The 23,145-nt window shown below is 36.1% G+C and overlaps 1 protein-coding gene across 1 annotated transcript; it reads left to right on the forward strand.

Annotated features, from left to right (window-relative positions):
* Positions 1 to 11,040: 11,040 nt before the first annotated feature.
* Positions 11,041 to 13,082, forward strand: LOC110018390 (cytochrome P450 71A1-like). The gene is made up of 2 exons (XM_020715690.1): positions 11,041 to 12,093; positions 12,337 to 13,082. The coding sequence occupies exons 1-2, from the start codon at positions 11,164 to 11,166 to the stop codon at positions 12,958 to 12,960; spliced, it is 1,554 nt and encodes a 517-aa protein (XP_020571349.1). The 5' UTR covers positions 11,041 to 11,163; the 3' UTR covers positions 12,961 to 13,082.
* Positions 13,083 to 23,145: the final 10,063 nt, after the last annotated feature.

Here is a 23,145-nt window from a genome sequence, read left to right on the forward strand (position 1 = left end):
AGCTACCACAAAGGAGGAGAGAATAGCTATAGAGTTAGAGAGGAGGAGAGCATCTTGAGGCCTTGTATCAAGGTGTCGCTTGAGAGGGAGGCCATCGAAGGAAGATGAGGGCTCATCTCTATGTATAAGCTATGTATTCTCCATTTCTTTTGTCTTAGTGAAATATTTGATTGATTCCCTCCCGTGGACGTAGATCCAGCTGGATCGAACCACGTAAACGATCTGTGTTTGCTTGTGTTCTTTTTCGTCTCATTTCTATGCCAGGAAGTACATATCTCACAACATATTAATTCACTGATTTTATTGTAGGCTGAATAAATATGAGAGGTAAAAGCTGTCCAATTCTTAAATTGGCCAAATTTTTTAAAAGAATCCTAACAATAATTTTAATGGGTGAAAGATGCAAGCCAAAAAGTAATTAAGGGAAAGGAGCAAAAACGCATTCCTCCTTTGCGTTTAACATTAAATGCATGCTATCCCTCGTGTTTTACATTAAAATATAATTAATTGAAGGAATTTCAAATTTAATTAAAATGTTAACATTAGAAAATTTTTTTAGAGAATTAATTTTCTAAAATTGTATTTAATGATATGTTTTAAATAAATATTTCTTTAAATAATTATGATAAATAATTTTTAAATTTGTTAAATATAATTATTGAATGATATAAATTAATAATATTGATATAAATAATTTATTAAATAAATTATAGTAAATAAAATAAAATAATGTAAATTTATTTTATATATGTGGCATATAAAATAAAATAATTTGTTGGTCGCCCCAAGTATCCTCGCATGTACTTGTTTCAATAATTCATTAAGAAAATTTCTTTCAAAAGTTTCATGTCAATATTTTTCTCATTATACTAGTTAATATCTAACAATTTAATTAGATTGTCTAATAATTTAATTATATTTTTCTTTTAAATTTAATAATAATATTTAATGTAAAAAGCAAGGGATGCATTTCAGATCTGTTTGGGGCAGCTGCAGCTTATCCAGCTTATACAGTAAGCTGACCGGATAAGATGTCTGACTGTTTTGCTTGTGCGTTTTTAAAACAGCTGATTTGCAGCTATTTCTGGATAAATAATCATTCCGCTCCTGATTGGTTTAATTTAATTACTGCTAATTGAATTTCCTTAGAAAATGTAAAAATATGCAATTTCCTATTATCCAATTTGTAATCAACCTTAATTACAAAAAGAAAAGAAAAGTTTAGAACCAGCATTGCTTCGGCTCATACTTTCCCTCCCCAAAAATGCTAGAACTGGATTTCCTGTCAACCAAAAAGAAAAATAGAAAATGCGTTTCACTCATATTCTCAAGATATTGTTTTGATAACATCATGGAGATGCATGGTATGATGTTGCATCTCCATGATGTTGAACTTCAGCAAAAATTAAAATGAAAAATAACAAAATATCATACAGAAACCCCCCATTAAAAAGGGCAACAACTCCAAATGTAAAAGCATGTGCATGTGAAAAAAAAAGGGTGATGAAATTTATACAATTTGATTGCTTATATTCAATAATAACGATAATAACTAATCTACAACAGAATCAAATCAGTATACCTGATCTCGTTTCTGCTCATCCAGATTTGGTGGAGCAGAGCATGTTCTAGCAGGAGCCTACATTTTCAAAAATGATGTAAAGAACTCATAGTACTTGACAAAACAAACAAACCCAAAAAAAAAAAAGAACGGAATGTGAAATGGCCAGAAGAAACCAGGTGCAGAAAGACCTACATCCCATTCATAATCCCGGTGCTTATGCTTCCAAACTAAAGAAATGGACCAGATTCACATGAACAGTTCTGGGAACTTTATTATTACCAAACGGATTCACTGGCTTAGGGCTCCTTGATTCCAGTTCATTAGATGGCCCCGCAGCAGAGAAAGCACATATACACGTATTTTTTCTGTCAATCAAGCCATCAAACAATCGAAGCTTGAAATTCTTATTTAGATCTTAGCCTTTTTTTCACGCTAGCACATATTTTTAGTGCTTGAAGAAAGTGGGTTACACAGATGGATACTATAAATCAAGGCGGAAGGGCTGGGTTTACAACGACTCCTCCCTCTTGCTCTCCCTTTTCTTCCGATTTTCCTCTCTCACGATTTCGCTCGAAACCAATCACCTTCGTGCCCACAACCCTTGTGATACTACTGCGATTGGAGCTACTGGGAAGGCAACAACGGGATCGTGGCATAGCAAGGCCGCCGAAGCTCCTACGTTTATCATCCTCCTTCCGTCGGCGCCCACCCGAAACCATCAACGAAGGTAACCCTGGCGCACTCCGGCTTCCATCGACGAAGGAACCTGTTCGCCTGGCTTTCGGCAGAGGAGCGGGTAGGGTTCGTGATCGCGCGAGGCGCTGAGGGCAAACGCTGATCGCGGGTATAACCTGCAGAGAAATTATTCTGAAGGAGTCCGACCAACGCAATTAAATAAAAAAAAAAATAAAAAAAAAAAGAAGAAAGTGCTTACTAAAATATATTTTTACCGTGATCGGCGGTGGAGATCAGATAAAAAAAAAAAAAAAAAAAAAAAAAAAAGGAATGTGCTTACTAAAATACATTTTTACTGTGATCGGCGGTGGAGATCAGACTTACCGTGATCGGCGGTGGAGATCAGATACCGCATCCGTATGAAATAATTTTTCCTACATTCGGGTTGTTATGAAAATAAAAAATGTGATTTTAGGATATGCACTTGCACCTGAAACGTGCGAAAAACAGACGATGAGGCAGCGTTTTCAAAGTTTCGCCCGCACTTATATGTTGTCCCAAACAGACCCTTCCTGTTAAAGGCAAAGAAGGGATGAGTTTTTGCTCCTTTCCCTTAATTACTTTTTTTTGCGGACTCCTTTAAATCATTTAGATTACTAATTAACAAGTATCTATCATAAAAAATGTTAGATATGTTATTTCTTTAAAGGGTTTATTTGGGGTTGTTGTAGTTGTTTGAAAAATTGTGAAACTGTTGATTAAAAAACAAAGATTATACATACATATATATATATATATTTGCAGTACCGCATCACGATGCTCCCACCCCAAATAAACCCTAAATGTATGGTTTAAATGATCCTGAATTTGAACATAGAAGTGTTGAAGTCAGAGTTTAAATGATCCTGAATTTGAATATAGAAGATATTTGTTTCGAAATACGTCGAGAATATTCATGTCAGATTATTTTATTTTTTTGACGACATCATGTATTGATTAATCATGTAAGTGCCATAAATTTTCTTATTTTACTCTTGTGATATAGTATAAGGGAAAATAATGTAATTATGTATCTCTAGAAGCTTCACCTATACACATATGGGTGGATTGTACCATGATCAATATGCTTAGATAGAAAATCATATCAAGTATTTCCCCTAATCTTCTTCCTCATAAATTTTTCCTACTGTTTCAGTAAGCTGTTGCAGGTTTCATGGTATGAGAGCCTTGAGCTCAAGACTATTCATGCTTTCTTCCTTGCTACCCACTGATTGCTACCAGTGAATTAATGCCTGTTCAGATAACACACCTCTGACCCAAAATGAAATTTAAATCTCTCAAACATTAGAAAACCTCAATCCGTCAGCAATTGAGATGAATACCTCTGTCTCTATCCCTGCCTCTCTCAAATTCTCGTCACTCTCTTAGATTTCTGATGAGTAACATCAATCACCAGTCAAAACCCATTATAGATCGAGAACTACCATATATGGAATAGAAATACCTATATGGGGCACAAGTCCTTAAAGTTTTCACCTCAATTGGATAATTAGGATTCTTGGATGGCAGCATGTGCGCCAAGTCATCCGTACAACGTAATCACACGTGCCAAGTAGTAATGCAGTTCAAGAGTACTGTATATCGATCTCATAGAGAAAGTGTAATATTCGCCTCTACAAAAAAAGTATTTAGTTTACTAATTTAGTTAACCTAGCTTGGTGTTTATGTTCTAAAGTCCTAGCAAAACAGAAAACTCAACAACGAAAAAAAGCATAAAATAGGAGAATAAATGCATGAGTGCCATCAAGATAGATGAGATTCATGCTTCTGTGATTAAGGGATCGTGGTAGTCATGATTATTCATAAATGTTTTCCTACGTGGTTGTTGCTAATCAGAGACATAATACTCATTATGTCTATATTTTGGTCAAAAGAAGCCTAAAATCCATAAAGTTGAGGCATCCTCAATCTCTATGGCATTTTGCATGATTTTTCGATCCACTGGAACAATTGCAGAATTCCACTGGAATATATTTATCCTCTTAAAATTCTATGGTAACTCTTTGTTTCCACTATGCAACAGTTAAAGGTTGTAGTTTCACAAAACATCTTAACATCCTAGTTGGTCAAGCCAGAAGTAAATAAAAATCGGAGGTTAATCAATTACATTGGTTATGAAAAACTCAAAAAAAGTGTTAAACGAAAAAATATTACAAAAAAAAATCATGGTAAATCCACTACTCCCATATCACAAAGACACGAAGAAAAGCTAAGCCGCTCAATACGAAGAAAATCATAGCGAAAAAAACTATATGAAAATTCATTATAAGCAACATAAATATGAAAAATTTACAAGAAATTGTTTTCTCTGCAAAGTCAATACCTTTTTCTCTCATACAATATTTCACACAACTCACAAAGTATAGGCAAACTCTCTATTAAATGATTTCACCAAAGGAGGAATACAAACTTCAAGAGAGCCCTCAATATCTCTCACGAACTCTCCTTTTTCAGCCTCCAAGCATCCTCTGATGCAGAACTCTTTGTCCATGCCTTCAAGGGGCCAAGAAGACCCAATCATGACACAAACACATATTTATATTTAGGTTTTATATTAGAGATCCAAAATAGGCATTGAAGCTCTCCAAATTTGTCAATAGATCCAAAATCAACAAGAAATCCCACATAATACGAGTTTTGGACGTCTGATCGTGTGGTCACGCCAGACCCCGGCATGGTCACGCCCGAAATTAACGTGGTCACGACAGTTCTGGCATGGGCATGCCCAGATCTTACATGGTCTTGCTCAGATCAGGCATAGTAAAGCCATACTGGAACATATGGCGTGTTTTGACCCCGTTTTGTGTGTTCCAAACCAATAACCTACACAACATCAAGAAAAATATTTCTCGAGTGTAAATCTATGATAAATAAGTGAAAAAATATATATAATATTGGTAAAATCGCATAAGATTAAAGCATGTCAATACCTCCATACTTATCATATTACTTGTCATCAAGTAATCACATGGCTTAGCTTAGATTATTATAAATTGTATTATACTCTTGTATGTTTTTAACTATTCAACCTATTTATCAAGACTAAATAAAAGTTTTTAAATGTCTTTAGGATCAATTATCTTTAATGATTATTAATTGACTTTTCCTTATTTTCCTTCATTTCTTCCTTAAGATGATTTTATAGGTCCTTAAATTGGTGTGATTTAAAGTCTCTCACTAACTTCAAATATCATTAATTCAATTTTAATGGATTTTAGCCAACTCAATGTTCACTTAAGTCTTGTCCTTGAAAATAATTCTTAAAGTGATTTTAGTTAAAAAATCAAGGTAAAGTTTATCACATGTGCTCCCTAGGCCTTCTTCTAATTTCTTTTTTTTTTCTTGAATTTTTCCTTGTGCTAGCCTTAAACTTCTTCTCAAGAATATTTCATTTTTTGTTTTGTTTTTTCTTTCTTTTTTTTTTCTTTTTTTCCTCCTGAGAATTATTATATCTAGTTATCAATTTTTTCTTTTCTAACTTTTTAAACACGAAGAAGTGCAGTGTTTCTTAAGCAATAAACTAAAACTCGACATTTTTAATGTTCCACCTTCAAGTTGTTTATTTAGTTAAGACTTAAGATCACATATGTCTGATTCAAAATGAACCCAAAAAATTAAAGATTTTTTTTTAATTTGCTACTCAATATCTAAATCACACTTTTTCAATAATTTTTGTTGTGCCTCATGATTCGTGTTGGATGTTAGAAATTTGTTAATGGCGTATTACTACTCATTAGTTTGTTCGATAAGACTTCCGATTAAAAAAATAAATAGCACAATAACACTAATTTTAATTCTTCTGTAAAATTTATTTGGATATAAATTTAAGTAGTTTGATGACACTGTTCATTAATCTGTACGTTAATGACTTAATTATCATAATATGGAATGAAGATGAGCATAGCAAAAGCTAAATTTAAGCTCCTTGTGAAGATTTAAACCTTTTTTTTTTCTATTACTTCCAAATTTCACCAAAAAAACTGAAATAACATTAAATAAAGTCTGTCAATTTTGATTAAACTTTATGAATTCAGTCACATATATTATTTAGATTACATGTTTAAATTAGTCTTATTAAGTCTGCTGGAAATGTTGAGTTTTTACTAAATATGAAATTTTCGGTATTAGTGATGTAAACACGCATGTCGTATGTATGTAAATGTCCCTTTTTTATATACCAAAAATGTCCTTCTCCGTTGTGAATGAATTCAGAGTCTTCTTTCTGGTCTTTTTAATCTGGAAAAGAAATCAACAAGTCATTTCGATGCAATATCACATGAGTTCAAAGTCCTAACTGAACTTTCAGCCAATCATAAGCTTCTAGAAAAAGAAAACTCAGATTTACTTGTCCAACAAATATGGTGCTGAATGTGAATGGGACGTATGGTTCCTTAATATCTGTAGTTTCTGCTTAAATTCTAGTAGAACTGAATAAAAAACGCGTTAAAAAAAGAGGAGAAGTTCATGGAAAGAAAGAGTCTTGTCTTCTCTCTCGTTCGATTTTATGTTTGATTCATATTTATTAGTCATGGGATGTCCTTTTATCATGACATAAAAAATTACACAAAAGGTGCATAATGTTAAGTTATATCCAACAAATTTATATCATTTCCTACAGTTTTAGGTCATGTTTGATCGTTTTATGTCATGTCATATATGTTAATGTCATTTATGACATCATCATTTCATGTCCCGCCATATAGTTAAAAATGAAATTTTGGCAGTTTGTCAATTCACCAGCTAACCAATTTGATCAGTTATCCAACTAAGTAGTTCAAACAATTCTCCTACTAGATAGTTCAACTAGTTTTCATGTCATGCTGTACAACCAATTCTTCTGTTTGGTAATTCAAACAGTTACGTAACTAGGTAGTTCAAGTAGTTCTCCTGCTAAGCAGTTCAACCACTTCGACAGTTAATTCACCAGCTAACCAATTTGATCAGTTATCCAACAAAGTAGTTCAAACAATTCTCTTACTAGTAAATTCAACTAGTTTTCATGTCATGCAGTACAACCAATTCTTCTGTTTGGTAATTCAACCAGTTATGTAACTAGGTAGTTCAAATAGTTCTCCTGCTAAGCAGTTGAACCACTTCAACAGTCATGCAACTTGACAATTTGTTAGTTGTACAATTCAGAATTTTGATAGTTTGAGATTTCAATAGCTTAGCAATTCAACAATTCGACAGTTGAGCAGTTCGACAGCTGGGTAGATTAGACAATTGGACAACTCTTCAGCTTAACAGTTCATCAGCTAGGTAATTAGGGAATTCAGTGGCTAGGTAGTTCATCAACTAAATAATTACACAAATTTAAAAGCGGGGCAATTTAACAACTCAGAAGGTCCAGTGGTTATGAAAACCTATTCAAAGTAAATCTCCTATTGATTCCCCTATATGGATTGAAAACCCGATGTGCTTGATTCTGATTCGAAGAGCCCACGCCACGGGATTCTAACCCCCGACCCAAGGAACTTATGCCAGAGGCCGCACGCACGCACGCACACACACACACACACACACACACACACACCCACACACACACACACACACACACACACACACACATATATATATATATATAATTAGAGAGATTGATGGCTTCAGATTATTTTTTTAGATAATTATCTCTTTGATCAAAGTAGGTTGAATTAGATCTGACAGGTCCTGGACGGGACGTGTTGAAAAATCTACCCCGTGACTGAACCAAGAAGGTCAAGCAAAAAGATGAACAAGTCACCAGCCTAGGAGCAAGCGAAACGACGATCCAAGAGAAAAGGATTCAGCCATAGCAATAGTAATTGTGATGGTTATGAAGACCGACCGATAGTAGAGAACTTCAATGACACTGTCGACATTTCACAGTTCAACTTCTAATTGTTATAAGTATAAGAACAGTAAAATGTAAAGGGATCTCTCTTTCCAAGAAAGGTAATAATTATTCTAGTATTCTTGACTCTTTCCTACATTCTATTTATTGGGTATAATCACGGGATAAATTTGGATTCAATACTCTGAAAGGTGCGGCGAGCATAAATCGTGCCCCAAATAAGATGATGAGGAGTCAAGAAGAAGAACCCCAAACTCGTGAAATCACCAACAACATGACTATTTCCCGTGAGTGTAACTCAATAGATCAACGAAATCAAGGAACAAATGCTAGAAGCATTCAATAGCACTCTTGCCCATGACAGAGGGCAATTGACGCCCCGTCACCCACAAAGGAAGATCACCATCAATGGAGAAAGAGCCCCCGAACCAGATCAAGACACTCACTATCAAGACAGTGTAAGTTCTATGCCACTCGACTATCAAAGATATGAACATGTAGAAGCGTCACGACCCATATTGCCAAAAAATGCCTTCTCTTAGAAAATCTCCAAAACCAAGCCTCTCATAACGATTTAAAAACTTAGCTTTTGAATCTTATGAAGGACGGTCGGATCCAGTTAATCATATTGTCTTTTCGAGTTGGTTGCATGCTTATTGAGAATTAGTGATGCTCTCAAGTGTTCAACGATCTATTGTTGGGAGTAATTACCACCTACATAGATTTCAAGAGAATGTTCGTAAAACTAGTTTGCAAGTGCGCAGAAGCCCCAATAATATTCATAATCTGTCCTAAAATTGTTCCATGGGCAAGATGGAACCTTGTGCACATTCTTAATCCACTTCCAAAAGAAAATGTTGGAAGTATGGGATCTCAAACCTATGGTCGCATGCGACACCCTGACACATGAACTAAGAGAAGGCTGATTTTGTTACGCCTTAGTCCCATAGCTGTTCAACATCGATCGAGCTATTGGAACTTGACAACAACCATATATTTTTTGAAGAATATAATTAACCACCAAAAAAAGGTCACCTGATAGATACCCACTAAAGAGAAGTGCTCACGAAGAATGTTGAGGACAAAGGAGAAATACATGTCCACCCACCAGGGTCCTATTCGAGGAGTGAAAGACATCTCAGATGACCAAACAACAGAAAAAGAGATTTACTATGAACATTGATCGTATCTTGAGAAACAAGTGAATCAGCGCAACGAAAGGAGGCCACAACTTCCAACCCGCAAAGTTACTCGACGCACACTATTAAGTGTCTCAATGATAGAAGTGGTAGAAGCCATTCAAAATAAATATTTTTCAAGAAAGCACCACCAATGAAGGCGGGAGGCTATCTCCGAGACCCTAAGAAATAATGTGCATAACACAAAGATCACATACATGAAACAGAAGAATGTTGACACCTCCATACTTTGATTGAAGAGATAATCAATGTTGAGCAGCTTGAAAAACTTATGGAACCTGAGGCGGCGATACAGTTTCAAGGAAAGGTACCAGCCAATAGAATACTTGTGTCTCCGAAGGAGTTCAAGATAATGCTGGAAGAGTTGTTCCTCCTCAACGGCATGTTGAACATCTGTGATTCCATCCCATGGTTGATGTCCTCATTCAATTCATTGAAAATCTAACTCTCGAGGTCAAGCTCGACAGGAACAGCTTGAAAGCTTTCTCCCAGGTAGCTTAAATCTTGTTATATGATTATTTTCAACAAAATAAAACTGTGCATTTGATAAATTCAAATTTCACGGATTTGGTCCCAACCTCGTTAATTTTTAGCTTATTTGTCAGAAATAAAATGAAAATTTTAAAAATATTTGTTTCAAGTGTATTTCTTACTTGAAAAGAAAAAATGAAATAGACATTTTCAAGTAAGGGCCATCCATGTAAAAACTGAAGTTTGTGATAGATATGCAAATACATAAGAATTGAGTGGTATGTTCATAATTCCCTGTTAATTTTATGGTGAGAAACCCATTAATTGTAAGAGGAAACAAAACAAATTAATCCACACGAATGCCATTGAAAAAATTTTCCCTCATTTCTCCTTATGTATTTCTTCGAAAGTTTCCTGCTTTAGCTCATTCTGGAGATGACTTGAATCTAGAGTCAGTCAATTCCCTCTGGCCCGTCAATCCAATCCACACGGAGAGCCACCTTGTCAAATGTATTGCCAAGGAAAACCCTGACCAACCATTCACACTACGAATTTTATATTTATTTTGAAACATAAATGGGAAACCTTTCAGAATTTCGACATTAAACATCTCTACATTAGAAGTTGGATTTTTTATTTAACATTTTAAGAAGTTACTAATAGTAATTTTTTAATGTCATTTCAAACATTTGAATGGTATGTTTGTAAATATGAAAGTATAGATTTTAGTTATGTAAATTTATAAAAATTAAGATGTAAGAATGTAGCTTAGCCCTAATGAGTGACTGTTAATTTAAGGGTGTGCATTTGGTTTGTTTAAATAGTTTGGACTATAAATATGTAAAACCAATTGACTTTTTATGTCTAAGAAATTATCAGAACAGACCAAACAAAACTCGCAACTAAACCAATCCAAACAATAATTTGGTCACATTTTTTCAACATCAAATATAATGCATCAAGAAAAACCTAACATTTTTTCGTTCCAAAACTCCTAAATATATATTCTAAAACAATAATTTGCATAGCATTTCCAAACATTTGCTCATACCTTTCCAATATACTAAGCCAGAAGTTCTAAGAAAAGTCTCTCTTTTTGTTTATTCAATAACTCTGCACTTTCCGCGAATTTGTATCATCTTTATTGCCACCAAACTCAATGAATCAACCATTCTAAGAATCAATCATTCACATGAGAAGTAATCTATGTATCTATCTGAACATATAAAATGAAAATCTTTACCAATAACAATAATCCTCCCAGCTTCTTCAATAAATACCCCCTTAAGCCCTTCTTCCGAGTCATCACCGCTTGAAAGCACTGGAGCTGCTCATACTGAATAGCCCCGCCACCTCCGCCGGAGATGGAGCTTCCGCCGTCCCCATGGGTAACATGCTCTGCAATCCTCGCTCTCCTACTAGCCCTTATCGTCAAAACAATCACAAACAGTCGTCGTCATCGGCCAAAACTACCTCCTGGTCCCTTTCCATGGCCGATCATCGGAAACCTGAACCTCATCGGCGCACTCCCCCACCGCTCCATCCACGAACTCTCTAAGAACTATGGCCCCCTCATGCAGCTTCAATTTGGTTCCTTTCCGGTAGTAGTGGGATCCTCTGTTTCCATGGCCCGTCTCTTTCTAAAAACTCACGACCTCGCATTCGCCGGCCGCCCTAAAACTGCTGCCGGAAAGTACACGGACTACAACTACTCCGACATCACGTGGTCGCCTTATGGACCTTACTGGCGTCAAGCACGTAAGATGTGCATCACTGAGCTCTTCAGCCCTCGAAGCCTCGACTCCTACGAGCACATTCGCTCCGCCGAACTGCGCGGGCTTCTCCGCCGCATCTTCGACGCTGCGTGCAAGCCCATCCATCTCAAAGACCACCTCACCACTCTAAGTCTCAATGTCATAAGCCGCATGGTCTTGGGCCGCTGTTATCTCAACCCCACTGCCGAGGAACAGGATGCGCCGCCACACCCCGTGTCTCCGAAGGAGTTCAAGACGATGCTTGACGAGCTTTTCCTCCTCAACGGCGTGCTTAACATCGGCGATTCAATCCCATGGATAAACTTTCTCGACCTGCAAGGCTACATTCGTCGGATGAAAACCGTTGGCCAAAAATTCGATCGATTCATGGAGCACGTTTTGGAAGAGCACATTGGCCGACGGGTGAAAGAGGGGGATAATTTTTCGCCCAAAGATATGGTTGATGTCCTCATTCAATTCGCGGAAAATCCAACCCTCGATGTCAAGCTCGACAGGAACAGCCTCAAGGCTTTCTCTCAGGTAGGCTAAATCCTGTCAGACATTTATTTTGGACAAAATAAAATTGTCAATTTGATAAATTCGGATTTCACGGATTTGGGCGGGATTTGGAGAAAGAGCTGTTCAAATGTAAATCATTCAGAATGATTTACAGGATTTACTAAATTTTAATTACTTAAATGTCATCTTTCACCTTACGGCCCCTTAGTTTGAGATCAATCGATTTATGTTTCAAAATTGCATTTTGATAAAATTCGGCTTCAGGACCTAATCGCGGGGGGCACAGAGAGCTCTGCAGTGACGGTGGAGTGGGCAATGTCGGAGTTGTTGAGGAAACCGGAAGTCATAAAGAAGGCGGCAGAGGAGCTCGATCGCGTCATCGGAAGGGAGCGGTGGGTGGAGGAGAGAGACGTGCAGGACCTCCCGTATATCGAAGCCATCGTGAAGGAGACGATGCGGCTGCACCCCGTAGCACCCATGCTGGTTCCTCGCCAAGCTCGAGAGGACGTGGTGATCGACGGCTACGATATTCCGGCCGGCACGCGCATCATCGTCAACACCTTCACCATTTCTCGGGATCCTTCCATTTGGGAAGAGCCGGAGGAATTTAAACCGGAGAGGTTTATCGGTCGGGAAATAGATGTGAAGGGGCATCATTTCGAGCTTCTGCCATTCGGGTCAGGGAGGAGGATGTGCCCTGGCTACACGCTGGGACTCAAAGTGATTCAGTCTAGTCTGGCTAACATACTTCATGGCTTCAACTGGCGCCTGCCGGATGGGATGAAGGGGGAGGAGCTCAGCATGGAGGAGATATTTGGGCTTTCGACGCCGAAGAAGGTGCCGCTCGTTGCTGTGGCAGAGCCCAGGCTGCCCCAGCACATCTATTGAGTGGAAATGAGTTTTGGTGAGGGCATAATCATTTGTGTGATAGTTATTTTGAGATTATAAATAAATAATAACTCTAAAAAAATTAATGAAATTTCGCGAGATCAGAATGATATTTGTTTGCTGCCCCCATTCAGTTGTTGTATGTTAGTGCTTAATAATTGTGGTTAGGGGTGTAAACGAACAGAGTTTGTGTTCGTGTTCGGTTCGTTTGAAATTTAATTTGTTTGAAATAAGCTCATGTTCGGAATTGTTCGTGAAGTCACTGTTCGTATTCGTTTCTTAACGAACGAGCCGAACACGAGCTGTTCGCGAACGACGCGCCAGTTTGACATCCCTAATATTAATATATAAAAATAATATTATATATTAATTATATAACTTATATTATATAAATATACAATATCTATATTAGTATATTACTACTATATATTAATATATTATTATTATTATTATTATTTTATTATATATTATAATTAAATTTTTTATATATAATTATTTTAAATTATTTTATATTTCGAACAATAACGATTTGAATAAGAACAAACGCGTCACTGTTCGTGTTTGTTTTGTTTAGCTAATCAAACGAAAAAAAATTTATTCACATTCGTCTCGTTTACTTATCGAACGAATCGAACACGAACTCTTTGACGAACCGAACACGAATTGTTCAGGAAGAACGAGTTTTTTTGACAGCCCTTGTGGTGTACATCGAAAAAGTGTGGAGATCTACTAGTTGAAATGAGAGTTGTACGATGGAACAAATATTAGGTCAGGAGTCATAAATCCTAATGCATTAGGACTCTACTGGTGGGGCGCCACGTGTCAAATGACCCCACCATAATACATTTTTTTGGGGGTCACCAAAACATGACCCCCCATCATTGGAGTCCTAATGCATTATGACTCCTAACCTAATATTTTTTTTTTGTACGATGAGCCTACTTATCTGATCGTCATAATTAAAATCTCATATTGTTAGAAAATTTTAGTTCATGACATCAAAGTTTGGCTCATATTTACATTCAATCAAATTTAATGGCTCCTAAAGATTCATAAGTTCATACACTTATTTGGAAGCAAATAAAAAAGAAAAGCCAAAAGTTGGCAAAGAAAACATCCACATAGTATTTATGAACTTCAATTTCAGTGTGTTTGTAAACCCATAGCTGGTAAATTACTTGGCCAACTGATTAAAAATAAATAACATCAAAGAATACCCTAAACAAAACATACTTAACACTAGTGGCATCTCGATAATTATTTGTTGTAATTGATTAGCCATTGCGGGGTAAGTGGAAAATGTAAGCTTTTGATTAATCAGCTTATCAGATGAATAAATATTTGATCATTTTGTGGTTTTGTGTTTTTTATTTTTTTTCTCGAGGTTGGAGGTTTAATTAAAAAAAAAAAAACTTATGAAGAAAATTGAGAAATCGTTTTTTTTCCTTAATTTTTATCAAAGTTAGTGTCATATAATGTAGATAAAATTTGATTCAAAATTTTAAATATAATTTCCACGTTTTATAAGTTAAGCCGTTCAACGCCAAAACATAAGTGCTCATATATACTCTTGCAATCAACAGAACAGTACAAATTTCTAAGAGCATTGCATCACCTATGGCGGCAAAAACTCCGGCTAACAAAAAAATGAAACTGAGAAAATCAGTAAGAATTTCTTCATCCAATCAGATTCTTAAATAATTATATTATTTTTAAATATTATTAAAAAATTTTGAATATGTTTTATTTTTATCAATATTAAATATCGGCCGAACATTTGATATCATTTTCATTATTGTGTTGTCCTATAAGTAAAAATATTGTCTTTTAGCAAAATACTACTAAATAAATAATGATGACAAATACAAATTGTTGAATCCTGATTTGTGTGTGAAACACATCCCAAAGAATAGCGCATAAGAAATGAGAGAGAGACACACAGAGAGATAATTGAACAGCAATGAACAATAATATGTCTTGTCCATTGTGATTTATTCATAAAATGGTCTCCCTATTTTTAGAGAAGAGGGTACAATATATTGATATTACATTTATGCCTCTGCTTTAAATTGGGGATGTGCATGATATTTCAATTATTTTACGTATACGAGTTTATCACCCAGTTGTTCTCTGTCTCGGTCGGCTTCATTAGTATGACTTCGGCTCGGTGAGGTCAATCTAGTCGACTAGGTTGAACTAGTGTTGTTGGTTGGCTTGCTTGATCATTGCAGGTCAGTAGGACTGACTCATTGGGATAGACTTTGTCTATTGGTTGGTTTAGTCTGGTCATCGACCATTGATTCCTGGATGAGGAGCTTTTGTCGATGAGGTGACACTAGACTATAGTGCAGAAAGTGAATCACTATAACTCGATAGATAGCTCTTTCATCGACAAGGTGAGTCTGTGGGATGATTATAAGATATAATGTATTGTCAATTCTTATTCCCATATGAGCAGGCTTGGGGGCGTTAGTAGAATGATCGGTGATATTAAGGAACTTGATTCTTTCCTCTGATCAGATCTACTGGAAGGTAGGTCGATGTCTTCGCTCAGCTTTCTTGTAATGGTTAGCTCAGATGCTTATATATCTTGCTTTAGGTTTTTATTGATTTGGACTCAGATCGTTTGGCCTTTTTTATTTATCCTTCTCTTGGCTTGATCGGTCTTAGGCTTTGGCTCTAACTGTTACAAACAATATAAAAAGTGTTCCCCAGATCCACAGTTGGTGGACCCTCCGTTGTCGTACTTTCTCTCTTATGGATTGTTGGATCTCTTTGGGATCCGTGTTAGCACAATTTTAATGTAAATTTTTTAGTTCTAGATTCTCTTACTTCTTGAAAACAACATTGTGATAAGGATAATTGAATTAAATGCAAAAAAAAGTAGATATTATTTCTTTCTTAATCAATGCTTCAATAATTGAATTCTCTATATTTATGTGCCCTTGGCTCTTATAAATAGGTCGTGGCACGCACTTTGCTTCTGTTCATCATAATTGGTCGACTTTCAAGCACTTTCATTGGAAAACATCTCGAATCCTCCAGTTGAGCTCCATGGCAGAGAAATGCTTCCTGCTCCACCGTCCTGAAGGTGATAAGAGGAAGAAAGCCGCTGCCAAGAAGAAGAAAACATGTAAGCCAGAGGATTAAGTAGGCCAATCTGACTCTGCTCTTGGTCCTCGGCAGAGGAAAAATCAGCGGATGACAAAAGTAGGTTTGACGGCTTGAGTTCAGTCTGTAGGTTCAACCTTCTATTGTAGCTCGAGACCTACCAGCTGAACAACCCACTCAGAAAGTTGCTAATGCTCTTCTGCCTGGGCTAAAAGAAGTTTTGGGTGCTCTATTTCTACCTGGTGAGTGTCGTGTGTCGATTACATGGATTGAATTTGATCGACTCCATGATATGAGGAGCCACGGTATTGTTTTTTTATGTTTCGATTTTTTCTACCTTCTTTACCTTACATTTTTTCCTGGTCCAGCCGATCCGATCGACCTAGAGATGAATCGCCTCCATCACACATTGGTGAGGATCCAACCGCAGTGCCAGTGGTAGCAACCCTAACACCGGTCGGGAGCGTGTATGGCGGGGTTGACCGTCTAGACAATCCTTACGTCATGACTTTTTTTTAGTGCCCAAAAGTCTAGATAAAAAATCAAAAAGGTTAAGGGGCATCTACAATATTATTTACAATTTTTTATGATTTTGTTTTCACACACACACACCCAAGCCCCCACATGTTATACATGCAAGGTTTGAATCAAAGACCTCTTGATTAAAAGTAAAAGTTCTCACCCACACGGCCATTGTGGCTTGCATAACAATACCATTTACTTCAATTATGATGAGCAGAGTAGTCGAAATTTCTCTCTATCAAAACTATCTTGACTGTCTCAACCTCACTAATCCTATTTGTGCTTTTCGGTGCCAGCTATGGATTAATTTAGATCCAAAATACCCCTAATTTTGATCCACATTATTGACTTCAAATTATGCATGATTTCTAGTTTTTTTATAAGCTAGTTGATTTTATTTACTTTTGAACATTTTAGAAAATGAATACCCAAATCAAAATATGTTTAACATAATGAATTGTTTGTCAATCAATTAATACAAAAAAATAAATAGGCCATAAAACATTGGGGAATTTACATGAATACCAATGAATTCCTACTTTTTTGCTATTTTGCATTTCTAACTTCTAAACTTTACTTTTTATATTTATTCCACCCAAATCTTTTATATTACATAAAAAATATCATTATTTTAACCGTTAACTTTTAGCATATTTGTCAGAAATAAAATGAAAATTTTTTAAAATATTAGTCACAAATGTTTACCTAAACTGAAAAGAAAATGTGAAACACACAATTTCAAGTAATATGCCATCAATATAAAAATTGAAGTTTGTGATAGATATGTAAATACATAAGATTTGAGTGGTATGTACATAAATCTTTCTAAAATCTTATGATGGGGCCATCCTGCACAGAATCGCTTTGAAAGCTTCCTGCTTTAGCAGTTTTATACGCCCACTTGGTGTCTCCCCTGAGCTCATTCTGGAGGAGACTTTAAATCTAAAGTCAGTCAATTCCCCCTGGCCCGTCAATCCAATTCACATGGAGAGCCACCTTCTCTGATTTACTGCCAACAAAAACATTGATTAATTATTCACACTACCAATTTTCGACATTAAAAATCTCTACATTATAAGTTGTATTTAACATGTTAAGAAGTTATTAATGGTAATTTTTTTAAGGTGATTTCAAATATTTGAATGGTATGTATGTAAACATGAAAGTATAGATTTTAGTTATGTGTAGCTTGGCCCTAATGAGTGACTGTTAATTTAGGGGAAATTCACATACATGGCACAAAGTTCTTATATATTTTCGTATCTCAAACCTAAGCTTTCAAATTTACATATATGTCACTTTTGTGCTTTAATAAAGCCTATGCATGCAAATGTGTATTTTGCTTTTAAGAAGTTGTATTAGTGATGTTGTTTATGTGAAATTAAAGTTTGAAGCTTTATGTGTGAAAATATGAAACTTTAGGTTTGGGATATGTAAATACATAAGACTTGTGTGTTATGAATGTAAATTCCCCTTTTAAAAGGAAAATTCACGTACCTGGCACGCAGTCCTTACATATTTTTGTAACTCAAACCTAAGCTTTTAAATTTACATATAAATGCATAAGAATTGTGTGTTATGAATTTAAAATCACCCTTTTAAAGAGAAATTCACATAGCATATAATTCTTATATATTGATTTTTTCTTGAATGTCGTAAATTTTCAAATTTATATAATTTTGTATACTCTTATGTTTTCAGTTTTAGTAGTTTGTAGATTGCATGTAATTTAGTTTTAACCTTTCTTTTTGCTGTGTAATATTGTACTTTCAGCTTTAGTACTATATAGATGCACTAATTAAATTTACTTTCTTGCTTGTAGATGACTTATGCAGAGGGCCATTCTCCCTCCTCTCGGGACGTGCTATCTTGTGGAAATCTGTTAGTAGACGAGGTTGTGGACGTGGTGGTATAGAGAGCACCACACCGACTCCACCTCCAGTCTCCCCTGCCACACCAACACCTCCGCCAATTGTGACCATGACACCACTATCACCACCAGCCACGACCCCATCAGCGCCACCAGCCACAACACTACCATCTCCACCGGTCGTGGCCAAGACACCACCACAGCCACCAGCTGCAGCCACAACACCACAAACACTGTCAACGTTAGTTGTTATTGATGTGTGGTCCACTTTGACCCTCATGAGCGACCGTCATCAACTTTGGAGATCAGAACACTTAAGTTTTAATTTAAAACTGACATTACTACCTTTTTTTTAATTTAATAGAAAACCAATCATATGTTATTTTCAGATTTAGACCCCACGCACAGAGTATCAATTCCATCATAGGCCTCATTCAGAGCAAGTACGATCATTCATACTTTTCCCAGAGGGAGATCCCAATAACAGTTCGGGATATGTGGTTTGGGGAGTTTAAAGTAAACCTCAAACACAATAATTACAATTATGTATTTATTTTTATGAATTTAAAAATTTATAATTCAATTTACATAAACAATAGTTCTGGCCCCTCGAGGAGGAGGCACACATCCACAAGAACTTCGAGCACAACGCGAGCGATCATCTGTGTGACCAGCTCGGGGATATACACCAGACACATGAGCGCCCCTTGTAGCTCGACAATAATGTCTTTGTCGCACTGCTCAGAGCCTAAGACTCTCCCAAGTATCAGAAGAAGATGGAGCATGAAAGCAAAATTGCCGCTCTGAATGCTGGGGCATGGAGGTCTCGAAGCACACCGGTGGAGTGCTCCCACGTACATACAGAGTACAAGAGGTGTTTGATGAGACTTATTTTCTTTTTGCATTAAATTTTATTTTACATTAAATTTATGTCAACTATTCCATTTCACTGACAAGCACTAAATAAAAGATGAGAATCAAGTACGATAGAGTTAGACGAGCGCACCCACAGGTGACAGTCAGATCAGTCCTAGGTGGATATCAGATCTTAAGCGACCTAGGTAATTCACAAGATTAATGAGTATAAAATTCAAGTAACTATCGAAATTTATTTAGTCTCTCACTTTCATTAATCATTTATTTTGTAGGAGGCCTTTTAGAAGCTCGAGGAGAGCCGATCTCAACAGTCAGGTTAGGGTTCGAGCATATCTCATAATCCTTCTGAGTACGACCTTTGGAGGGAGGCTGTCAACGGGAAGAAAGACGGAGTCTACGGGTTGGGGTCTCAAGCGCCTGTGTATGATGATATTTTCTTAATAATATGCATCGGTTATTAAAACTTTTATCGACGATCGCTCCTGTTGTTTAATAATAAAATGTACCGGTTAAAATCCTGTCAGATGGGGGGTTTGAGTATAACTGTCGAGCTATAGTCATCAATTAATATTTTCTTATAATTGACGGATCATTACGTTAGTAAGAATTAAAAATCATCGGAAAACAAAATATTGTTGATAAGTGATGACATATGTTGTAGTTAGGTCATCATAAATAACTAAGAACATAAACAGTCACAAAATTGCGGTAATTAGAATAATTTTTTTGACGTTTAAAAAGTTGTCAGTTTTCCATCAATTTTAGTGTTTTTTTATGTAGTGTTGTCACTTGGGCATCTAGCACATCAGTGCATCTACTTCCACTACATATAAGCAGGAGATGAGTCGTCTGTTTGCGGCTGAGATTGCTGCAGAGATAGCCTCCCTAAGATCGAAGATGAAGGCAAAGATCGAAGTGGTGTTGGTTTCTAAACCGCAGAAAGGGAAGAGCCAGTGCAGGATGAGGAGGGAACAAAGGAGGGTGATGAGCAGGGGGTTATTTTATTTGTTTGTTTGTAAGCTAAAGACTCTATTGTTATCGAAAATTATTTTTAACCTACAGTTGCATATTTTATTTGGTTTATTACAATTGTTACTTGTTTAATTATGTATATGATTTATGTGCTAATTAGTTTCATTATTATGTTGTGTTGTGTTTTGATTACATCGCTACGATTGCTGGTGTGTAGATTGTAGTGTTTAAAGCTTAAAGTTTTAATTTTTGATGGTACAGGTTTTTGATGACTTACTGACGGTTTTACGACCCATTGATTATATGCCGACGTTTTTCCGACGGTCTATTGAGCAAACGACGTCTGGACAAAGTGCTGCACTGTTGCTATGAACAAATCTATTAGTAAATTCCAATGGTTGATCGATGGTTGCGCGACATTTTACTGATAGAACCGCAAAAATTTTCCGATTGAAGTGCAACACTTTTCCCACAGACACATACATCGGTTAACGTACGGTCAAGCTACAGTTAAACATGACTTATATTTTGATCTCTAGCAGCAGTTATGGTATATCAGATACTCGTCAGTAATTTTATTGTCGAGATGTGTTTTTGCTACGTTAATATAGGGTCCGTTTGGGGCAGCTTATAAGTGCGGGGGCATTTTTAAAAACACCGGGGTAAAGTTTGGATCTCATGTTTTGCCCGCTTATCTGAAATGTGATTGTATTTTTGTACTAAACGCAGGCCGCGGGTTCGACCGCGGGCCACATTTCAGGATAAGTTGTTTATCCTGAAACGCACTCTTAGTCGTTGCTAAACCGATGCTAAATATATTACATATGATTTTTACATTATTACTGATGGTATTTAACCGTCGAAAATTAGCTCAATTCCTGTAGCGAGCTTGAATTTATGTAGTGTCTGAAAATACAAAAAATTCGGGCATATAAAAAGGAAATAATTATCGACTTTCACCAACTTGGAATTAAGCAAATAAAAGAATCTAGGAATCTCAAAAAATTATGATAGTTATAAATAAAAACCATCGAAAAACAAAATATTGTTGATAAGTGATGACATATGTTGTAGTTATGTCATCATAAATAACCAAGAACATAAACAATAACAAAATTGCATTAATTAGAATAATTTTTTTGATGTTTAAAAGGTTGTCAGTTTTTTCATCGATTTTAGTGTTTTTTCATGTAGTGTGGTCTGTTGGGCGTCTAGCACATCTGTGCATCTACTTCTACTACACATAAGCAGGAGATGAGTCGTCTGTTTGCAGCTGAGATTGCTGCTCAAATAGCCTCCCTAAGATCGAAGATGAAGACAGAGATAGAAGCGGTGTTGGTTTCTAAACCGCAGAAAGGGAAGGAGCCAGTGCAGGATGAGAAGGGGACAAAGGAGGGTGATGAGCAGGGGGTTATTTTATTTGTTTGTTTGTAAGCTAAAGACTCTATTGTTATCAAAAATTATTTTTAACGTACAGTTGTATATTTTATTTGGTTTATTACAATAGTTATTTGTTTAATTATGTATATGATTTATGTGTTAATTAGTTTTATTATTGTGTTGTGTTGTGTTTTGATTACATTGTTATGATTGCTGGTGTGTAGATTGTAGTGTTTAAAGCTTAAAGTTTTAATTTTTGATGGTACAGGTTTTTGATGACTTACTGACGGTTTTACGACCCATTGATTATATGCCGACGTTTTTCCGACGGTCTATTGAGCAAACGACGTCTGGACAAAGTGCTGCACTGTTGCTATGAACAAATCTATTAGTAAATTCCAATGGTTAATCGATGGTTGTGCGACATTTTACTGACAAAACCGTAAAACCTTTCCGATTGAAGGGCAACACTTTTCCCAGAGACATATACATCGGTTAACCTACGGTCAAGCTACAGTTAAACATGACTTATATTTTGATCTCTAGCGGCGGTTATGGTATATCAGATACTCGACGGTTAATGTAAACCGTTGCTAAATCCGTCAGTAATTTTATTGTCAAGATGTGTTTTTGCTATGTCAATATAGGGTCCGTTTGGGGCAGCTTATAAGTGTGGGGGCATTTTTAAAAACACCACGGTAAAGTTTGAATCACATGTTTTGCCCGTTTATCTGAAATGCGATCAGATTTTTGCACTAAACGCAGACCGCGGGTTCGACCGCGGGCCACGTTTCAGGATAAACTTCTTATCCTGAAACGCACTCTTAGTCGTTGCTAAATCGATGCTAAATATATTCCATATGATTTTTACATTATTACTGATGATATTTAACCGTCGAAAATTAGCTCAATTCTTGTAACCAGCTTGAATTTATGCTGTGTCTGAAAATACAAAACCTACCCCTAACTCCAAGCATGATGCCATGGAGAAATAAACAATGACTCGCGGCCCACAATTTGACAAAAATGATTTATTTGCAGCCATCACGAAGGAAGAGTCATGCCCATGAAACAAAGAAACAATTAAAGTTAATTAAGCACAAATTGGATTTCTCTTTCAGTGTAAAGTCACTTCACTTTTATGCACAGCTCGGAACTATAAACTCTATAAGTGGCAGTACTCTTCTAAATCCAAGCTAACTATGATTACTCATAGCTTAAGCTTTACTAAATCTGGCATTAATCTTATGAAAAAACTTTTAATTATCAATTTCCATGAAAACATCTCATACATACATTCAATTACAATGCATCATCATACATATTCCCTTACTACTGCTTTCAAAAATCAATAAAATACTTCATTTAGATCATTTAAGGTTCAGAATAACCAAGAAGAAACAACGAAAAAACTACATCAATACTTATCTAACTGTAATGATCATGACCAGCCA

Source organism: Phalaenopsis equestris, unplaced genomic scaffold, assembly GCF_001263595.1.
Source record: "Phalaenopsis equestris unplaced genomic scaffold, ASM126359v1 Scaffold000021, whole genome shotgun sequence".
NCBI lineage: Eukaryota > Viridiplantae > Streptophyta > Magnoliopsida > Asparagales > Orchidaceae > Phalaenopsis > Phalaenopsis equestris.

Bases quoted from the DNA above. Each gene is read 5' to 3' on its own strand.
- LOC110018390 (XM_020715690.1), top strand. From the start codon at position 11,164: ATGGAGCTTCCGCCGTCCCCATGGGTAACATGCTCTGCAATCCTCGCT. The intron at 12,094-12,336 runs GTAGGCTAAATC...ATTCGGCTTCAG, and splicing joins GCCTCAAGGCTTTCTCTCAG to GACCTAATCGCGGGGGGCAC.